Here is a 22,515-nt window from a genome sequence, read left to right on the forward strand (position 1 = left end):
GGTCAGTGAGATTTCATTGACACGGCAAGTTACACATGTGTCTACTGCATGTAATGAAGAGACAGACCACTCAGGTCTCTGTCAGATGGAGGGGCTTGATTCCACTGTTACCACATACACCAACCCTCCATGTCACGCGCACACATACACTACTACACTGTGCACCTACAGACACGCAAGCCCTGTACTTCCATACACTGTGCATGTGCTTACACATGCACCACACACACCGGCACACATTTGTGAGCTCCTGGCTGTATGCTGGGTTTTCTGTTGCTAGCCCGTCAGCTCTCCCTCTCCCAGCGTGCAGCACAGAATGCACCTTGATGTCTGTTGGTTCCCCTCCCAAGACCAGCCTGTCTTGGCACCTGTGGAGAATTTGATATGGGAAGAACCACCTTTGTTTGCTTTTCATTTCCCACACCCCGTTGGGTGGAGGGGTTCTGCCTCCCAGAGTTATAGCAAGATAGATGGTACAGCAAGACAGTTGGAGACGATAACTCAACCAATCACCCTGTGCAGCAACAGGCACTTAAAACGGCTCATCCCAGAGCCATAAACCTCCAGAAATGGCCCTGCCACAGCTGGTAAATGGCTGAGAACTGTTCAGAAACAGAGTGAGGAACGTTCTCAAATTAAACACCTTTTACCTGATTTGCATGGGATGCAGTAGCTCAGCGAGAAGAGGCTTCCATGTCTGGAAGCATCCCGCCTGCCCTCCGGTGAGCCATAGCAAACACATTTCTTGTTCGGTGAACACAGACACCTTGTGTGGGTGGGACCAGAGGCTGCCCCTGAAATGCTGTCTGTAGAGGGTGTTTGTGGTGCTCCTTACAGCTGGGAGTCAGGAGAGCTGCATTCTATTCCCAGCTCTGGCAAGTCACGGCCCCGCTCTGTGCCTCAGTTTCCCCACTGTAAGACAAACCTCCCAGGAGGTTCGCTCCTGACTGTTTGTTGAGGCACTTGGAGGTCCCCAAAGGGAAGCCTGCAGAGGAGGCCAGGTATGTATCATGCTGTCCATGCAAGATTCCTTATTGCTGAGCACCTGCAGATGGGCTGGGTGCTTCACAGGCACGTCACAGAGGTGTTCCTTGCCCCAAGAACTAGCAATCTAGCTAGAGCTCTAGCAAGGAGGAGGAATAGGGGCAAGGACGGTTCCCCCATCCAACCCCAGTGTCCTCCATAGGGGAAGGGTGCTTTCTTGCCCTTTGGTCACCAAGCTGTGGCTTTGAGAGCTCCATTGCGATATCTCACTGGTGCTGGATAACTCAACCAGAGGGTCTCAAAAGTGCTCTAGGGATATAAAGCCCTGTGGATATCACAAGGGATCTGACCACCATTCCTACCCACCCACACCCGCATCTGTTCTCCTGGGGCCTAAAATACAAGCATTGCCCTCTGATTCTGGGTTACTTTCCCCCCGTCACCCCACGCAGACCCTTTGCAGTGAGAGTGCTGGCTCCTGGAGGGGGTATGAAACTGGGCAGCACTGCCATTCCATGGGGGTTGAATCCAGTTCACCCTCCCAAGGGGAGAAGTCTGGCCCCATTGAAGTCAAGGGGAGCTTTGCCATTGACTTCAATGGGGCCAGGATTTCAGCCCCCATTTCCTAAAGATGGAGCCGTCCATACGAGGGAGTAGCTGCTGGAAGTGGGGAAGCATCCCTCATTCAGCCAGGATGGAGGAGACGCTGGGGGGGCATGTCCGTTCAGACAAGTTCAGTGCCCAAATTGGCTAACGAATGGGGATAAATGCTATTCGGATCCTGGCTTTGTTCGAGGAATTTTAGTTATAATGATTGTTCATTTTTCCCCTTTCTTATCTTTTCTCCCCCTTTCACTGTTCTTGTCTTCTCTTCCCTGTCATCATTCCCCCTTTCTGTTAACACCTCTGTCTCTTTTTTGCCATTTCTCATACCTCTTGGCATGACTTCCCCCCCCATTCCCATGACACCACCATCCTCACCCCCTCTTTGCACTCTGTCATGCTCTCTTTCTCTCCTCTCTCATGTTGTTCACTTCTCCCTGCCATCCCCTCTGTTTTCACACTTCACTGCTCTCTCATCTCCAGAATTCGGGCACCAAGGACTATGATGTCCACTATGCAGAGCTGGACACATCCGCTCTGGCCTCGTCACCCAGCCCCCGGAGCTCCATCCAAGCTGGCGGAGACCTAGTCGAGTATGCAACCATCCAGCCTAACTTACGCTAGCGCATGCCACTCTAGGCCTTTCCCCTAAGATTCTGGCCTCAAGGTACACAAACGCACTCTCCTTTCTGTGCTGCTGGTGAAATCTGTGCTCCCCCCACCTCCTGTCACTTCCCTCCCTCGTGGAATGGTTTCCCTGGCATACTCACCTCCCCCCGCCCCACACCCGTGTCTCCATGGTGCTGCATGCTCCCTCTGGTCCTCGCGGGGCCCGGCCAGAGAGAACCGAAAGCAAGAACGCTGTAGCCTCGCCTCTCCTGCATGCGGCTTGCAGCAGCATGACGCACCTGTCCTTTCGCTTTATGCCGTGTGGAGAGGTTGGGGGCAGGGCAGGTTGGATAATGTTTGTTTCTGGTTGGTTTTCCCCTGTCAAGCTAACACAGTTTGAAGTGAGGAGTGGGGTGGGGATCTTGGTTTGGGTTTCTGGTTGGAATCACCTGGGTAGCCCGAAGCGAAGATGTGCAGAAGAGGAGGCCGAAGGCCCCGGGACCTGTTGAGAGAGGTTTTTTAAGAGCTTCCCCCATGCTTGTGGGCAGCTCCCTGGGTCTGTGCAGAGGAACGTGTGATACAAGGCAAGGTGGGTCAGAGGAACTCTAGTTACGCAGCGCAGAGGGAGAGGCAAAGGAACCAACAAGAGCGAATGAGAAACTACTGGAGAAAATGAGATGTGAGAAGCAGGGGGGAGAGAGGCTTGGGGACTGGAAGGATTAGTGCCCTAGAAATGCTGGGCTAGCGAGCTAGATGAAAAAGAGAGAGTGAGTCAGGGCAGGTAGCTTGGCTAGGAGAGGGAAGTGCTCTTGCCAAGGGGCATCCATCTGAGAAGCCAGGGCCTGGCTCTTTCTCAGCACTGGAGGCAGCTGGGTCAGGCAGATGATGGCCACCTGCTCTGCATGGCAGGGAAGCCAGCCCCGCTCTGTGACAATGCTCAGCTCTGCGGGGCATGGGAGGAGAGGGCACGTGTCCTGCCAGCAAGATGCTCCTGCTGACACTTAGTTGGGACATTTGCCAAGTGGAAATGCCCCCAGGCAGAGGGTTGGAAGAGGAAGAGTGTTGTTCTTGTTTAATGGCCTGCCCTCCCCTCTCCACCCATGGCCTCCCGCAGCCAGGGGGTGAGAGAATCCCATCATCATGGACACTGCTGGTTGCCCACTGCCAATCGCTCCCATGTTTGTGTGTGGGAGAAAGTTGGTCTGAAAGAGTGTGTGCGGGGGGAGAGAGAGAGAGAGAGAGTGTGTGGAGATGCCCTCACTGCAGCCAATCTACCATCTCTAGTCTCTTTCTGCACCTTGCCCAGGTGTATGTGTTTGTATTATCAATAACCCCTGACCCTGGCTCACAAAGAATGGTTTATCCTGTAATAGAACAGGTCTCTGCTCTTCTTTAACCAGCCCGGGCGAGACACCATGTCATTCTCCCATCCAGTCCTTTGTCAATAGTTCACAAGCTGCGTCTCTGCTCTTTAATTACTTTTTTCTCTGCTTCATCTGTGTCACACACTCCCCTCAGCTGCAGTCTTTGATGCCAGGGACCATGTCTGGGCCCAGAGAAGAGAGTGCCCTCTAGAGATTGTGGGCATCTCTACCCAAAAACCCCAGCTCCAAACACCCCCCACACTTTGGGGGAATTTAAAAGATGGAGCCTAATTTAGGTGGCTCAGGGCCATCTCGAAACTCCTGTGATAGCGTAGGAATTTCCCGCTACCAATCAAATAAAAGAGTTTCCCAGGCCCCCATCCAACGGGCTCTAGTGGCTGCATGGATGTTTGAAACTAGGACATGGTCTGGGGGAGTTGCAAAGAGCGATACCTAGGGCCAGGGTCATCCTGGGTGCAGCTATGCCAATGCAATGGAATTACACCAGGGCTTAAATTTGACTTGAGAGTTAATTCATCCAACTTCTCGGCGGCAGAGCTCTTTTTGGCTGTGCTTTAGGGGTGTCTTTGCAGAACGAGGCATGGGGAATTTCTGGATGTGCAGAAGATGTCCTGGTTTCCATTAGAAAGGCCCAGCTCCAATGGACCCTCAGCCGACTGGATTGCCTAGGGAATGCTTTTCCTTTGCTTGGAAGGCTCAACCCTCTGTAGGGCAGCAGACAGTGGGGCTAGACACTCAGCTCTGATCTGGAATTGGAGCATCATCCAATGATCGCTAAGGCCCAGGAGGGTCCAGCTTTCCAGTTCAGCCGTTAGACAGAGGAGCCTGAGACAGGAAATTTGGATCAGGAGTCGGACACCCTCAATGTCCAGATCTCACGTCCCTGCTCTGCCCTGCCTCTCATTGTGAGCAGAGGGGAATAATTTGGCCAGACACAGTTTGGATTTGCAGAACCCCAAAGCAGGGTTGTTTGGATCTAGGTCCCATTACATCTAGCTTAGTTCAGGAAACGGTCCCGGTCATCCCCAGCTGATGGTGACAATTTGAGGCAGGCAGTGGGAGCGGATGAGTCCCCAGGATCTCTCAGGTCCCCTTCACCTTTATCTCCATCCATGGTGGATCACTCCATCTTTCCAGACAGCAGAGAAATCTGGAGACCACCAAGTCCATGGCTGGGACAAACAGATCAAGAGAAATAGGGGGCACGACCCCTTCCTTTCCTCCTCACACCTGCTGGAGGACTAAGCCAAGCTGGCCAGGGGCCTCAGAACCTGAACCCCGCCCTCCACTTCTGCTTCCAACCCCACCCCAAAAAATCACCTCACACTTCAGCCTAGAGCAGCGGGGTTAGTGGGTGGTGTGGGCCAAGCCAGTTTGGCCATGTAATGGCCAGAGCCATAGGAAGAGCTGGGAGGCAGCTGATAAATTTGCTAATGAGAGCCATATAATAATGAGCTATTATCCATGTGGCTCATTCAGGGCTGTGTATGGCACAGATAACTCTTCAATATGCAGATGCCACTGTGTGATGGAGAAGAGATGGGGAGCTGCTGGCAGGAGGATTGAGACAGTCTGGCATACTTGGTGTCAAAGGCAAAGCAACCAGGACAGCCAGTATCAAGGGGTAGAGCAGCTAGGGAAGATAACAAGGTATCCATAGGGTCCTCCTAAGGCAGATGGTAGGCCAACGAGGGCAGGTCACTGGAAGGGACAAAGGGGCTGCGGCTGTGATGGCACAGAAATGGAGGAGCCTGGGCAGCTGGCACAGAGGGGCGGGGAAGCTAGCTGCACGGGGCTTTGGGGAGGAGAACCGCTAAGAACTGCAGGCCTCATTATCAGGACCGTTTATCATAGGGGGAGCGAGTGGCTATGACTGGCCAAAGCGAATGTCCATGTCCCACCAGCGGTCTTGGGAATGGAGTGAACTTACACCCCCACCCCCACCCACAGCTGCCCAACCTCAGCTCCCTGGGCCCGAGGCTCAGTTGTGACTCTCCACCTCCTGCTACCTTCAGCAGGATGGGAGCCTGGCTTAGAGCGTGGTCTAGCTGTGCCTTGGGTAACATCTCCCTTCTTGGGCAGCCTCTACTTGCCAGCCCGCTCCCGCCCTGCTGTGTGGGGTCAGGGGGCCCCCTCACAACCGTCCTTTGTGCATGGGCTGCAGCGAGCCCCAGGGAGGTGCATCCATCTCCCATTCTCCTGACTCGGTCCCTAGAGCGGACAGCGTGGCCCTGTCGTCATAGCCCTGCAAGGAAGGGACACCCATACTCTGCAGTGGGCACCCCTAGGCAGTCAGTCTTGGCCGACGGAGCCTTTCAACCTGGCCAAACAGCTCGGGGACCATTTGTCAGGGGAAGGATGTCGGCAGCTCTCTCCTGAGCTGTGGTGCCCCCGTGCCCCTCCTACTTGTGTGTCTCAGGCGACTGCCGCCTTCCCCTGCCCCTTCCTTTACTGTGGCACCACTCAAAGGGGGCAAGCTCACGCCCCAGGAGGAGATGGAAAGTCCCAGCCGCCAAACAGAAGGACCATGTCTCTGAGACCCAAGGCAGCCAGGGGAGGGAGTGGGCTGCTGGGCCGAGCGACTGAAAGGTGCAGGGGGTGAGGCAGATTCTGCCTGAGAGAAGTAAAGTGACAACCTTGGCACTGCTTTAAATTTCCCCCCTCCTCCTGCTGCAGCAAGGGAATGCACTGAACCCAGGCCCCCCGTATTGGTGGATGGAGCACACCCTGTGGGGCACGGGACACGCTAAGGCTTTGGGATTGTAGTGGGGACTGCCTGGAGGGTGAGAAGGCACGAGAGGGCAGGAGTGGGGGAGTAAGGGGAGGGGATGCACCCAGGGAAGGGGAAGAAGGTGGTGCAGGGTGAAGGATGTTAAGGAAGGGAAGTAGCTTTACCAAGGTCTGCTGGAAAATGCTACAAGGATTTGGACCCATTCCAGCCCTGGTATGTCTCAGCCACCCGGCTGGTTCCCTGCTCCTGTCACTGCAGAACAGGACAGTTTGGGTCCCACCAGAGACAGGAGCTTCTGGGGCATGAGTCCCTGTGGGGAGAGGTCAGTCTGGGGTAAGGGCATCCCAGGCACAGGAGCACCTGGAGTGAGAGTCCCCATGGGGAGGGAACACTATGGGATGAGGGTATTTGCAGCGGCCCGAGTGACTGTATGAGTGAGTCGGATGGGTGTGGTCTGCCTGCCACCCTCCCACAGACCCCCTTGGTTCCCTGTGCTGGAAGGAGCCCTGTAGAGCCCCACAGTAGCCAGTAGGTAAGTGTCTGCCGCTGGCCTTGCCCAGAGCGGACGGTAACCTCTCTCTCTTGCGGTGTCTTGCCCGTGTCCTGCGCGCAGAATGAGGATCAAGGTCTTCGTAGACGTAACGAGCGAGAGCGGACAGTAAGTTACTGGGTGTTGTTGTTTTTATCCTGTTGGTTCCGCTATCAGTTTAGCGCAGGCGGGCGGTGCTGGGTCATCAGCCACAGACGGTGGGTGCCTCTATCCAACGGACAGGGAGATCACAGGTCACGGCACAGCCAGCCACCCCACACAAAGCGCGCCAATCCAGCCCTCCCCTGGGGTCAGGGTCGAGCTCCGACTCCATGGACAATTCACCTCGGCCTACTTGCTGAGATGGAGAAGGAGGCCGATTAGTGCCACTGGAGCGATGGGTTTGTGACCACCCACCCTCTGGGCTGAGAGCAGCCAACTCATCTCATGCGGGGCACCAGACATCCTTCTCTACCAATCCAGACTGGGTTCTAGACATCCAGCCGGAAGGCTCCGTGTCCCAGCCCAGGCCCCTCAGCTACCATTACGGGGATGGAAGGTGGACTTGGCCTCTTGAATCCAGCCCTGCCCCGGTGCTATAGGGATAGATTGGGTCCCAGCAGGTTATACAGCACACACCCAGGCTGACATGCAGAGGGTTCCACTGCCCAGGATTTCTTAGGGGCTGGCACCAACAGGCAACAGAGAAGATGCCTTTAATCAGAACCAACCTCCCTCACTGTGACACGTTCCCTGCTGGGCCATTGGTAGTGGCAGAGATCTGGGCGTGATATGCTCTAGGCTGGCCCAGGAATATTGCTTGTCTCTCCCACTTTAAGGTGCCCCACCCCGTATCCCTCTCCCACATGCCCCACATTGGGTCCTGCTTTCCTTCCTCTGTGGTGCACCACAACAGACCTTGCTTCCCTCCAACACACTCTGCACTGTAACTGGCACACTGCACATCATGTGGGCTCACCAGGATTCCTGTAACTCACCAGGCTTCATATCTCAGACGAGCTCCTCGCCAGGCTGGGGTTCACATTTTGACACAGCCTCCCATGGGGACGGGAGTCTCGGTCCCCTCAGCTCACCTCCAGGCAGAGCCATGTCTTTGTGCCAGGTGGCTGGCCTCCGTGTATTCCTCCCTGCTGGCTCCTAGCTCCCACAGTGGCATGCCGTGCTGCACATGGCATCTCACTCCAGCATGCCCTTTGTCAGCCATTTCTACAGCACCTGATCCAAACCTATTCTTCCTACAGGCTCGAGAGCCCTATTGGAGGTGCAGGCGAGATCCATACTGCATAATCGGGGGGGGGGGCAAATCCATCCCTGGCGAAATGAGCAGAACTGAATTTCCACCCTCTGATACTATCCACCTTTTGCAGCTTCCGAAAGGCAGCTGCAGGCTAAGCATAATTTTCCCTTCCTGAGGGGCTGCCAGACAGAGGGGAAACAAGCGAGAGATTCCACTGTGGACCCCTGCCCTCCTTCCCCTCTGCTCCCACCCTAGCTCATAACCCACGGCCTTGCATGTTATAATTAATGTTGAGCAGGGATCCCAGGAAAAGGTGAGAGGTTTGAAAGCAGAGATCTACCCACCCTTTACCCCTTCCTTTCCCAGAGGACTCTTGCGCTGCAACGGGAGGGTGTTCTCAGAGATATGAAGAAGGGGAGCATTCTCTAATCCATCTTGGGAGGTCTTGCCTTGTCTTCCCGGGGTGGGGGATTTTCTTGCCAGCACAAGGACAGTAATCCACCAAATCCAAATTTGGAAAGCCTCCTGGTTTCTCTGAAGGAAAAATAAAGCCAGTCATGTGGTGCTTTGAAAGTGTAATCTTTCCGCAGCAAAATCTCCTCACTAAGACACAGCGTGCGCTGGGGTTCACTTTTTATGGTTTTATTAAAAAAAAAATCTCCTTCATGTAGAGAATTTCCTGTCCCGTCCCTGTTGTGTGGATGGCTCAGATCACGAGACAGATTCCAAGACCCCAATGTGCCAGGAGGAAATGAAATAAGGAGGCAGACTCCCAGCCCTGCTGTCCAAGTACCAGCAGGCCAAGAGACGGACCAGAACCAGAACCTTAAATGTGAACCCCTTCATGATAAAAGGGGTTGGATTTGAATCCACAAATCCAGGCTGCATCCAAGAACAGTAGAAGCCAGTTTCCCAGTTCCATTTTAGTAATACTTACCTTTGATGGTGCTTTTCATCCATAGCTCTCAAAGTGCTCTACCAATTACTATATATCTGTTTTACATGTGGGGAAACTGAGGAATGGAGAGGCATAGTAACTTGTCCAAGGTCACCCAGCAGGCCAGTGGCCGAGTTAGGAATAGATCCTCCTGGTCTCCTGAGTCCCTGCCCATTGCACTAGCCTCTGCTGCTCTTTGGAGGCATCCAAATGGATCATGATACTTCAGCACCATCAAACCGCGAACCCCTGCCCCTGTTCAGTGCAGGCCTTTCATTTCTGTCCCAGAATTACCTGTGCTCTGCATCCTTTTGGGGTGCCCCTCCCTTTTACAATCAGAAATGATGAACACCAGAAATCCAGCCTCTCAGCTGTGACAGTGACCTTGGGCAAGTGACTTGAGGCCCAAATTTTTGAAGGTAATTAGTTGCCTAACTCCCACTGAAATCTGGGCCTTGTTCCCCACCTTTGAAGTAGGTTTAATAGCCCTGCTCTGATGCCCAATCCATTAGGGCACGTAAGGCAGTCAGATACTGCAGCAACGGGGCCAGATGAATACTTATGCTAGAGTTAGGGCTGGTCTACACTGAAAACTGACATTGGCCTAGCTTTGTTGCTCAGGGGTGTAAAAATCCACACACACACCCCGAGATGGAGCTATGCTGACACCCCCCCTTGTAGACAGGGCTCAGTGAAGGGAAGAATTCTTCTATCCACCTAGCTACCACCTCTTGGGGAGGTGGATTATCTACGTGGATGGGAGAACCCCGTCCATCTCTGTACCAAGGGGCGATGCTGAAGCGCTCCAGCTGCAGAACTCTGCAGCACTGAGATTCCTGCGTGAATAATTTGTGTGTGCTCCTCACTGAGGGGCTTTGCCCCTCCTAACACAAACCTCAGATCCACCCTCTGGGTCTGGATCCAAGGGCCCAAAGTCGCTGCCTGGAGAGAATCCATTGCTAATGAGAACCCAGTTCTCTTGGTCCCAGCCCCTCTCCCTGATCCTGGCAGCTATTATTCACTTATACGCAGTGTGGTGAGCAATCAAGGAGCTCTGTGATAGATAAGGTGCCGAACAAGCAGCAGCGCTGTGAGAATTAGCTAAAGTCTGTGCAGCACTTTGAAGATGAAAAGGGCTATAAAAGTGCTGAGGAATCAGTTTATAAACACAGTGGGGAAATTGATACAAGATTTCAGGACTTTGGTAACTGCTTGAGTCTTATATCTGTTTCCCAGTGCTATGGCTATCACCCGACCATTCAGTAATTCCCATTGGTAAGGAATGCAACATGGTGTATATAGATAGCATCCCTTGCTAATGGCTGGTCCCCCTAAAGGCTAACAGCCTTCTCCTGCTATTGCTTAGTAAAGTTGCTGTTCCAATTTCAGTAGTCTGGACATCCTGGAGTTCAAATCCTGTTTGCGGCTTGTAAAGAGATTGACTGGAGTTCAAGTCTACTTTTCTAACAGCCTCAGATGTTCCAGAGTAGCTGCCTGTAAAGAGGAAACAACTAATATGCTAACAAAGGATAGTTATTGCATCTGTCCCATCCTCTAGCCATGGCCGGCCCAATAGAGGATGGAAGCCTATGGCTAATGCAGCTATTCCATTAGCTTAAATGGTAGTTAGCAGTACAGAAAGTTCTGTGTTCAACTCCCAGTGCAGGGGAGTGTTCCAAAGCAGTCAGTGATAATGTTTTGGGTGAGGCCAGATGGCACAGAGCTCTCTCCAGATATTCCCCACTTGTAATTCTGTCTTTCCTTCTTCTGATTTTCATGGAAATGAAGTTAACCAAACATCAAGATCTTGGCCAATATCTTTCCCCCTCCCATCCCCTCCTTCACCTGGGTTAGAATTCATTCCTGGTAAGGGATGAGCAGATTTATTGGTGATTACCAGGTCACAAGGGGAAAACAATTCACAGCGCTAATAACTATGCTTAGGGAGTGACTTTCACATGCAAGAAGAGCTCTGAAGTGGGACATGGGGAAATGCTGGAACTAGAGTGACTGAGAAACTGAATTAGAGCATGTTATTCAAGCAAAGGCAGTTTAACACTAATCCGCCAGGCTGTTTGAAATGGATGGCTTTTTGACACTCTACTTAACCAGTTTCTTTAAAATGATTTAAAATACATATCCCAGCTAACATAAGCATTATATGGAATTGTATCAGAGGTGAAGGCAGAGAGAGCAGACACAAGAGGTGAGGGGAAATTCGTGTAGCAGCTAAATTTATTTAGCCATAATTTCATTTCAAACTTTGTTGGAGGTAAGTAAGATTGCAGGAAAGTCACAGAGGGACAAGAGAGAGATTCAAAGAGCGCTGGCTGTCAGAGCTGTTGATAAACAGAGGGTGTGTGCAATCCTCTTCCGGCCTGCTACTTTAAAGTGAGCAAAGTGGTGAGCAGACTTGACTTCTGAATTCACAGGTTTAAGGAAGGTGAGAGGGCCCAGGGAATGCTTTTTCCCCCCTAAACTCCAAAATCTGGTCTGCCCTGCTGTGGTCACATAGTGCTACCAAGCCAGGATGGCAATGTTCTTGCACCCACCTTGCTTAGGTGGAAAGGTTGCCACAAGGTGGCTGATCTTCTGTTGTCCTGTGCCTTGGGTGATCTACACCTGTGCACAGCGCATTGGTGCAACAGCACACAATGCTGCCTCAGTGCCTACACCACCATGTGCAATGCACGGCTCAGCCTGGGAGTGTCTTACACCAGGATAAAATGGCAATGCAAGCTGCAGGGCAATGGCAAATTGGGTCCAATGAGCTGGGCAGTGAAGGATCAAGCTCTGTAACTTGGCCATCTCTTGGCAATTGAGGATTGGTATTTGTAGTGGTGGGCAACAGGCAGCACATTTCAATCTGCAGTGGGAAGCCCCCAGTTTTCATGGGTCCTTGTGAGGTTGATTTAGGCCCTAGCCCTGGGATATGTCTCTGAATCCCTGCTCTGGGCTGCATCACAATAGCTCTTCTGTCATTGTACTAGCCAACTACTAAGGCCACAGCATTGGCCTCTCAGCATGGGTTCAGACCCTCATTGTTCCTTGGGATCCTTCTCCAGCATGTTGGGGTGTATCCCCCTCAGCTCCCCTGTGTTTCTCCTGGTGCAATGCTCAGCTGTGTTGTGTTCCAGTGTCTTCCTGCAGCTCTAGCTCAGCAACACCCACCACTGGGCCATAAGACCCAGTTAAGGAAGCATGTTTCTAATGTCTCTGTGCTGTGCTAGGATAAGCCACTCCTTTGCACCATGCCTGTCACCCAGCATGCTAATGAATCCCTCTGTAGGCCCAGTTCTGACATACCCATTTGCACCAAGCCTTGTGCCCTACTCTGGCACAAACGCCTGTGCCACACATGATGCACAACTCCGGATAGGATTCATATTATAGACCTCCTTGCCCACAGTTCTAGGGTTGTGCCCACCACTGCACACCTGTCCACACACCCTTGTACAAACATCCACATTCTGGTAAGGTGGGCAAACCCTGACCACTTCTTGGCTGCGAAGGGGTTAAAATCCTTGCTCAGATTGGGATTTCTGCCTCTGCAAACATATTGGCTCAGCTGGCAGGCATGGAAGCAAATCGCTTCCAGGTGAGGCTGCTCAAGGGTGCTCAGCAGCAAGTGCAAGGACTGATTAATGACCCTGGCTATAAAGAGGGAGGAGGAAAGACTTTTCCCTCCTTTACATGGGGGGAGGTAGATAGGTTGGGTTTAGAGCCCTGAGCAGTTAGAGGCAGGCAAGGGAGCTAGCTTGAGATAGGAGCATGTTCTATGGTAGCAGAAGAATTGCTTATCTGATCAGCAATCGGTCTCCCCTGGCAGCTGCTCTCAGACCCTGTTGTGTGAATGCTTGAGATCTGTGTGATAACAACCCCCTTTATGTAGGGACCTGCTGCACCCGTGTTGGCCCTTGTGGTACAGATGCTGAGCCCTGGGCTGAGTGTGACTGGTCCTGTCCTGTAGGCCTGGGCCTTGGGTTCCAGTCTTTCAATATTTACTGACACAGCCACAGAAAAGGCACCAAATCAGCTGTGTGGCTGACTGCCAGACCACATGGGGCTGCAGGGGGCCCACTGAGGCTCAGGGGGACTTTGTGTGGCAAACCTTAATGGACTTGTAGCAACTAAGGCTTGATTATGATCCTATCCATCTCCTGACTTAACACAGGATCATTCCCTGGTGCTTTAAATGTCTCAAGCAACAGGGTTCCTCCCCTTCTCCTGGGGAGACCACTGCACAGGCTGACTGGTTTTCCTGATGTTCAGCATAATCTTCCATCCCTTAATTGCAACCTGTTACTCCCAGAAGCCACCCACCCCCTTTCATGCTACTCCCTGGCCCCTGAAATTGCTTGGAGAACATGCAGCTCTCCAGGTGGTTTGCTGCCTCACACATTAGTTCAGCTTTGTAGAGCCATCAATAAATCATTAGTGACATTTTGTTTTCTGGATATATTATTTTTTAAAGGAGCCTGGTGAAATATTTATCTGGGAACTGGCAGAGAGGGCTGAGAGGCTCTTTCTGTTCCTTCAGGCTTTTCCTCGAGTACCCAAATTCTAGCACTGAATGGAGCCATATTGGGGATTTCCAACCTGTGGCAAGGGATGGGGCCAGGACAAATTTGCATTTCAGCCAGGCCAAAAGCAAAGCCCATGCATAAAAAATGATTGCAGGCTGTTTTCTTCCTGGAGGGGAGAATGTTCCTTTCATCTAGGATGCTGCATTGTTTCATGGGAGTGTTGTGTTCTGGCTACCATGGGTTATAGATCCTACTGGTTCACCAGACAGGCAGAGGACTGTCAAAAAGATAATTCAGGGTGCTTGAAAACCCAAAGGATCACAATTAGCAGGCTGGCGTGGGTTGCTTCCTTGACCCTCTCCCGCCTGTAGCAACTCAGCATAAAACAAGGGGGGGAAACCATTGGAATAACCTGCCAATAGTGTAGGCAGCATTGATCTCTCTTCCCCTCTCATTACCTTGTCCTGATTTCCCTTGCCTAAACTGAGATGGGATTGGGGAAAAGGGAGGAGGATGAGCCAGAATTGGCATGAATGGGGGTTGATGTGCATGCTCCTTGGATACAGGTGTGCCTGGCCAGTGAATGGCTCACTATCCGGTGCTGCAGATAACTGCATCCCTTTTGCAACAGCTTTAAAAGAACATGGGCCAGGGTGCTCAATATTTGATCAGCCTTTGTAGTGTCAGAACCATGCAGGGACCCTCCCACCGCTGACAGTGCTCTGTTGTAGTCCAAACCTCAGTACAATGGGGAATAAGGAATTTGGATAAAAGAGGCTTCGGACAAGTAAAAGGCTTGGCTGTATGTCTAATTTATGTTGTAGTAGCACCTGGGGCCCCAGTCAAGGAGCAGGGCCCCATTGCACTAAGCAGTGGACCCACAAGACAACCTCTGCCCCATGAGGGTGTGGAACAGTAGAGATTTGGATGGGACAAGATTTGACAGTATTGTTTTTAAATGCAGGGCCGTGTTTGAGAACAAGAGCCCTTGTTTTTAGTGTGTGACACATCAAAACTGGCCCACTCACTCCCTTGAGTTCCTTTCAGCAAATGAGTTAGCCAGGAAGACCACCACCCCCAGGGAGCTAGCCTCTGGATGGAAAACCAAAGCAGGAGTAGGGCCTCTTGAGCCCTAAATGTAGCAGATAAGCCAGTCTTTGCCTAATAGGAAAAAGAGCTGTCAAGTGATCTTTTAAATGTGCTGAGACCAAAGAACAGGAAGCAGCTGAAGGCAATTGCCTATGACGTACCCAGGTTGTTGTAATGGTGCTTGGAATACAGAGAGATGTCCCCACTAGATGCTTCACCAAGATCAGCTTGCAGGGTTTCAAAACAATAGACAAATGTGTAGGCAGGAAGGAATCATTCCAATCCACTGCCAGCCCCAAGGGAGGGCGTGTGAAGACTTTGCTTTTCCCTGGGGCACTGAGCATGCTGGTTCGGTCCCAGACACACAGGCTATGGCTACACTTGAAACTTCAAAGCGCGAGTGTGGTCGCAGCGCCAGGGCTGGGAGAGAGCTCTCCCAGCACTGCACATACTCCACCTCCTCATGGGGTTTAGCTTGCAGCGCTGGGAGCCGCGCTCCCAGCGCTGCGGCACTGTTTACACTGGCGCTTTACAGCACTGTATCTTGCTGCGCTTAGGGGGGTGTTTTTTTCACATCCCTGAGCGAGAAAGTTGCAGCGCTGTAAAGCGCCAGTGTAGCCAAGGCCACAGATAAGCAGAGGGGAGGGAGCTGAGCATTAGCGGATGTTCTTTCCAATCATCCCTTTTGTTTTGCAGAAAACCCAGCAAAGAAAGATCTTGGCTATTTTGTACTAGAACAAGTGACATTTGATTGTCATTTGTTATTAACAACTGGGCAAAGCAATCACAACAAAAACCCAAGCACCTTAGAATTCAAAGGGTTTGCATTTTGTTCAGGGCTTGCAGAAAAGAACCAGATATTGCAAAATATCTGAGCAGCACAGCATTCTTCTCCCTTCCTCCCTCCAGCCACTCAATAAGAAATGAACCATTTTATGGAGGAAAGATTGGGCCTGTTTTCCCACCTTGAAGGAAATGGTCTTGTGTCTGAGCCAAATCCACCATATTTTTCCAAATTGGACATTTCAGTTCTCAGCACTGTAGCCCCAACCCTGCAAACCTGACATACACAATTAGTGTTACTGACTGAATAGTCCAGGTGATTTCAAAGGAACTGCTCCATTGCATAGAGTTAGAAGGATATGCAGGTTTATTTGGACAATAAACCATTTCACCTTCAAGGCCTGATCCTGCAACCACACTTTACAAAGGAACATAGGCATAACCAGACTGGATTAGATTCCAGGTCCATCTAGTGCAGTATCCAGTCTTTGACAGTAACTAGCACCAGTTGCACCAGAGGAAGGTGTATAAGAATCCTGCATTAGGTAGATCTGAGACAATCTGTCCCACACACTAGGTCTTCTCCTAAATCCTTATAGGAGTATATTGGTTTAAGCTCTGAAGCATGAGATCTAATACTGGTCCCAAAAATTTTGTTAGCATTAACTTTTTTAATTCTGGCTATTCTTCTTGTCCTTTTTTCAGTGTTGCTAAGCTCAAGACCTCAATGACGTCCTGTGGCAGGGTGTGTCAGTCTGATTATGCACTGCATGAACAAGGATTTCCTTTGATCCATTTTGAATTTTGCCACCTTTTAATTTCATTGACTGTCCCTGGGTTTTGTTTCATGAGACAGGAAGGACAGAAGCTCCTCGTCTCCCTTCTGTACACCAATCCTATTATCTATGCTTTTATCATGCCCCTTCTTATGCATTTCCTTCCTAAGGTAAATATTACACATCTGAATCATCCCATTGAAACTCACCTGTGTAAAATTAAGCCCTTGGGAAAGGATTTACAGGACTGGGAACAAAGTATGCAAATTTTCATGGGGAAAATGGGCATATTTGAGGGGTGAGGCAGAAATTTCTCAGTGCCAAAATGGCCCAGGATGAAATGTGACTAGTTTGTTTTTTGCAAAAAACCTGACAGAGCTCCATTATTTTCCCTGCCACTATTCATTATTTGAGGGTATCTCACAGGGAGTCAGAGAGCAGTGCCTGTAACTGCAGTTTAGCTCCATGATTCTATTCACTGACTTTGTCTCTTCTCCCAGAACTTTGGAAAGCGTCACTCAGAGATACCGGATGCGAGTGATCACCTGACCTGCTGTTGCTCACCTGAAGATCAATATCTGGAGAAAATACCCCATGTCTATAACCCCTTATCATACCTCCCAGAAAATCTGTATCCTCACCGTGCTGATGTCTCCTTTTGCTGCCCGCCACCAGGTTCCCGGGCACCGTACATCTGTCCTAAGGAACAGTATGTTTAAAACAACAGCACACAGTCAAGCAAAAGCAAAGAAGCCAATTCTTCACATCGCCCAACCTTTCACGTATTAACCAAGACCTTTGATTTGTCTCCAGCCATTGAGAATTTTTGTTTAGGTTTTCCTGTTTTTAAATTTTGGTGCAATTGTAATCGACATGATTAGGTTAAGCATCTGCCTGCTCATTAGTGTTCAAGGGAACTCTCTGCCTTCATCTGTGTCATACACTGACATTTTCCCCTTGTTTGCATCTTTTTTTCCCCTAATTTTGGCCCCATCACCCTCCAGTAGTGAGCTGGCTATGTGCATGCGTGCGTGTGTCAGTGGGCGGCTGGGTGGTGCACCGCTCCCTTCTGTTGGATGGAATGTCCCAGACCCACTCAAGTGTCTGTGTTCCCTAGTGTCAATTTTTACACCATTTACACAAGAGGCTCCTGGAGCGGATTCCTTCACAAACCTTGTCACACTATGTCTAAAATTCCCAATTCTACTTTACATCCAAACAAAATTATCTCTGTACTACTTTGAAACTTCCCAGCCAGGGCCCAGGTCTGAGTCTGCAACTCTCTTGTTTGAAAATACCGTTTGGGACCAGGAGCCCTGTTCAAAGAGCCAAACAGTTAAGATTTCTGAACCAAAGGTAATGATGACATTTGCAATGAAAGAGGCTCAGAACCAGCCCCAGAGCAGAAGAGGGGTTTTTTTTCCCCCACTCCCAACTTCTTGTATCGACTCTTCCAAACCCAGAGGGTGTAGGAACCAAATTTGGGCACAGGAAAGACAACGGATACTGGAACATCTTCCTAGAACTTTCTATCATATAACCTGAAACCAAAAGAAAAAAAATCTCTAATTAGGAAAAATATGTAGATATACACACCATCATTTTCTTTTCCAAAAGTCTAAAGCTCACCACAGATCCGTCTGTGCACCTGTTGATTGGAATTTTTAAGTGATCTCAGGCAGAATATAGAAAACAAATCAGAATTTCAGGTAATCTTGCTCTTAATGAAGGATAAAAGCCAACAGAGAATCTGGCCTTTTAACTTTTTTTAAATCGTCTTAGTTTTGAACTGTGAATTTTTTGATATTTGGAGTGTGTGTGTATATGAAAGTGTAAGTTCCTGCAACCACCACGTGTTTTAGATAGCAGAATTCATCTCCACGCCACCTCCTTGTTCACTTGTATTAGAAAAAAAGAAAAGAAGAAGAGGAACAAGAGGAAAAAAAGTCTTGGAGAATAGTTGGCTTCAGGATTATTTCTAACCTTATCCACCCAGGTACAGCATGGGAGAGACAAAGAATGGATAGTTATACACAAGGTCACATGTCGTCAGTTGACAGACTCTTATTTTTCTTAATTTGGGGGTGGATCTTTTGCATCCTGGAGACATACGCAACCTTGTACTGCTGATCCACAAGGACATGTGAGCCAGGCGCCTCCCGCTATCTGCCTGGTTCTCCAACACCAAACCAGTATCCAATGCTCCTTGCACAAATGCAAAGGAAACCACCGCAGTATTCAAGACTCCCCATGGGGGGAATAACACATCAGATGCTGTCAGCCCAGCTCCTGCCTTCGCAAATAGACTGGGTCACTTTTATTTTTGTATATTTGGTTCTAAAGGCAAAGGTCGCTCTATGTACTTTCTTTTCTCCCACTCCAGAGGTTTGTCTCTGAGCTCATCCTGCTTGTCCCCCAACTCCCTGACTCACACAGAAGCACGGCTGTGTCCACACTACCTCATATATTTCCTGCAGGCTAAAATATGTAGATATAAAGAGAGAGAGGGAGACGGCTTCCATTAGGAAATAAAGTGCCATAAGGGAAGCAGGCTCTGCCCACGCCTCCTGGGACTGCCCCACAAAACCTGGATCCACCCTTTCCTTGTGCGCAGCGGCCACATGCTGTTTTGGGAAAAAAGCACGGCCACCTGCAGCGATGACATCATTCCCTCCTGCAGAAGAAAATGGATGAGCCGGTTGGGGTTGGGGTGGGTTCTGTCGGACTGAATGGCTCTGTTGCTTTGTGCTGACCAGGTTGGCAGCCTCTAGGGTTCAAAGAAGGGGGCACCAGCTCTTCCTGGTCTATGGCCATCCCAAAGTGTGCAGCCCCCCCTAGCAGGCACGTGGAGCAGGTGGGGCAGCCCATGGGAGCACCTAGCTCATGGAAGGGTCAATGGGCCCCTAATCACAGACATGGGGCCTTTGAAATCCCTTCCCTTTCATCTTCACTGGGTTGGATCCTTTGGTACTGGTAGGGTTCATGCTTCCTTGATCGGCCTCCTCTGCCCAGAGAACTGGCCAATTCACGTCCCTTCACGAAGGAGTTCAAGTGCCACCTGCCTCCACTCAAATGCTAGACCTCTCTCTCTCTTGCTCTTTCCTCTTAACGTGCCATGGAGTAATGTTTGGCAGCCATGGAGCTGGGTTTGCTCTGAACTAGACCTACTGCCGTCACTGTCCAGTTCCCTGCCACCCTGGCAATGGGAATGTACTTTGGCCTCCTCTACCAATCTGCCTTTAGCCCACCCTTTAGAGAAGGAGATGTGGTGGCGGAAAATCCCTGTGGCCTTTGCATCCTGGAGAGAGATGCAACCTTGCACTGCTGAGCCACGAGAACACATGGGCAAGGGCCATTCCCTCCAGCTCTCTTCCTAAAAGAAAGGGGGTGTCTCCAGGCTAGCAGGAATTAAAGTGGGTCTTGTTGGAGGCCTGTTTCTACATTCACCCCAGATCTGGGCACATAGATGAGAGGCAGAAGAAAAGCAACATGATCAGCTCTTGAGGTGCATAAGGATCATGTCAGATGAAAGGACTGTATGTGGGATGGGAGAGGGGGCAGAGGACATCTCTGTAGCTAGACGTCTCTTCTGCAGTCTTTGAGGAAGGTCGGTACTACGATGGGTGAGGGGATGACATGTAGGCATACCGCAGTGTCGCATAGCAGTGCAAAGGAAGGCCAGTTGCCTTGGACAAATTTGAACTTGAGCTGTCCACATAGAAGAGACACCGAGATCTTTGCTTTTCAGCAAAGCAAAAGGATTTCTATCCTCCCAAGAAAGAAAGAATGAGACAGAAATTCAGCCTCTGAAACGAGCTGCCTGATTTATCCAGTGCATGTTTTAAACTTAGGAACATTTGATCTCTCTCTGCCTTTTCTACCTTCTCCCCTATTCTAGACACATGAAACAAAGGAGGACCTCTGTCCGTGCTGCAGCAGAAGGTCTGGTGGTATCGCCAGATTCCTTCACGGCCCCCACGTGGAGATGGGTAAAACCTTTCAGGAGATGGCAGGGGAGGTTGGGTTGATAGGGTTTTGGTTCTACAAAGCTAAATCCAAGGATGGTTCTGATCCAGGCCCTCATTTCGCTCCTCTGTATTCATGGGGTCAAATCAATTGTCCCATAGATCTTCTAGCTTCCCCAACCCCATAGCAAAGGGATCACACTACTGTTCCCTCCATGCTCAAGTCTTGACCTTCCGGAGGTAGTGGTCCAGCCTCAGCAATGTCAGACAGGGGTGTCTCTATCCGGCTAGGATAAGCCCACACCTTGGCATAGGCTGCTTAGACAAAGGACCTGCTCCTGCAACAGTGCCGTCTTTAATGGGGGAGGTAAAGGGTGGTTGCTTGGAGTGAACAGGAAAGGGGGCTGAATGTGAATACACAGCGAGAGAGGCAGCAGCCCCCATGTCCCAGCGGCAGGCAGGTGGATGGGTGGATGATTTTGATGTTTTATTTCCGTGTCTTACCTCATGCGAGACTAGAAGCCCTGTCTCCTGTCCAGTGGGGGTGAAATGCTGCAGTGATGGCTGATGGTTGATGGAGCTGTTCTGAAGGACAAGACTGATCACAGAGCTTAAATAAAAGTGATGTGCAAGTTAAAGCAGCTTCCCTGGTCTCTTCACTGTGAAACTGGTGTTTGGCGCTTGGTCTTGGCCCGCCGACTACACCTCGTTCACTGCACAATTAAAGCTTTACACGTTAGCCCTTCCCCACCTCTGCACACACACACACACACACACACACACACACACACACACACACACACACACACACACACACACACACACACACACACACACACACACACCCCTCGTCAGGGCTGATTCCCCACCCTAGCACTTCTAGTGCAGAAGATGGGGCCCCCAAGGATTCTAAAAATTAATCCTGGTCACTCCAGGCTTGTATTAAACTCCCAAGGTTACAGATTTTCTCTGTAGTCAGGTTAGTCTTCCTCTGACGGCCAGCCTTCAGGGACATTACCATAACTCATGCCAGTAACCGGTCCCTTTGCAAACTTGCAACACCGCGGGTTGTCTGATTCCTTTCCAGGGTATGTAGCCAAGTCTCATCCTCTTTGTTCCCTCTCCTTGGGATGCAATGTGAGTTAGGGTGGCATGCAATGTGCTTCAGACAAAGCAGAGTAACAGCCCTGCTCTAGTACAAACAGGAACGAACTCAGGGAAGTCCTATGGCTGGTGTTATGCAGGAGGATGAAGCAGATGACCACACTGGTCTTTTCAGACCTTATAACATAGGAATCTGGGAGTGGAAATGCAGAGCAAGTTGAATGGCCGTTCAGCCAAACCCTCTCTTCATAGCTGCAGGGTGAGTGGCTGTGACCAGACAGGGACTTCATGCTCTGATCTTTTGCATGGAGTTCTTTGTCTTTCTGGGAGCATGTAAAGGTGTACCATGCCTGTGAGCAGCAGACTCTCAGCCCTGCTCTGATCAGAGTCTGGACTCTGTCCAGCGTGTGTAAACTTCTCGCTGCCTGGGGACTGGCTTTATCACTCATTCAAAGGACACCTGAGATTGCTTTGTGCATGGTATCCCACTTTCTCCACCCCCTTCCCTTCATCCTCCCACCATATCCCTAGATTGTGAGTGCCAGGGTACAGGGGGTGCTCAGGTTTTGCCTGCTTGTGTAGTGACTGCCAGATTCACACATTCCAAGGCCGGGAGGGACCATTGCAATCATCTAGTCTGACCCCTCGCATGACACAGGCCATAAGACTTCCCCAGCTAGCTAGCACAACAGAGGTCTGATCTTTAACTGGGGGCCCCTGGGCACTAGTGTCATGTAAATTAGTTACAGGAACAACAGCAACCAAACATACTTCAGCCTAAGCTTTGGCTACAGGCTTGGCTACAGCTAGGATTTCTCAGCAGGACCTCCTCCAGGTGAAACCCGCATTCCCTCTTCCTATGAGTTAGACTATCCAACCTCTCTCAACCATCTGGTTGGTGTTAACAAGAAATACACCTCTACCTCGATATAACGCTGTCCTCGGGAGCCAAATAATCTTGCTGTGTTATAGGTGAAACTGTGTTATATTGAACTTGCTTTCGTCCACCGGAGTGCACAGCCCCAGCCTCTCACCCTGGAGCACTGCTTTACCGCGTTATATCCGAATTTGTGTTATATCGGGTTGCGTTACATCGAGGTAGCAATGTACCTACCATTGTAACTTAGCAGCAATTACCCTGCATCTGCAGGAATGGAGTGAAGATCCTGACAGCTGGATGGTTCAGTAGAGTAGCCCTTCATCTCTAGGAAGGGTCTAAGCATCTGTCCCTGTGTT

General features: G+C 50.5%; 1 protein-coding gene across 4 annotated transcripts in view; it reads left to right on the forward strand.

Moving 5' to 3' along the window:
- NECTIN1 (nectin cell adhesion molecule 1) overlaps nucleotides 1-20,766 on the forward strand; it is a 171,022-nt gene extending 150,256 nt beyond the window's left edge. The window contains exons 9-11 of one of the 4 annotated variants that reach the window (XR_003997224.1): nucleotides 2,071-2,254; nucleotides 6,926-6,970; nucleotides 16,711-16,799. Coding sequence is in view for 2 of the 4 variants with exons in the window: in XM_030538406.1 (XP_030394266.1) it covers nucleotides 16,711-16,929 (219 nt within the window). In the remaining 2 variants the exon portion in view is untranslated. Of the gene's footprint in view, nucleotides 1-2,070; nucleotides 2,255-6,925; nucleotides 6,971-8,103; nucleotides 8,133-16,710 lie in introns of those variants that run through there. The other 3 variants (XR_003997225.1, XM_030538408.1, XM_030538406.1) reach the window with 3 other exon arrangements.
- The last annotated feature ends 1,749 nt before the right edge of the window (nucleotides 20,767-22,515 follow it).

The sequence above is a fragment of the Gopherus evgoodei genome, chromosome 19, assembly GCF_007399415.2.
Source record: "Gopherus evgoodei ecotype Sinaloan lineage chromosome 19, rGopEvg1_v1.p, whole genome shotgun sequence".
Lineage (NCBI taxonomy): Eukaryota > Metazoa > Chordata > Testudines > Testudinidae > Gopherus > Gopherus evgoodei.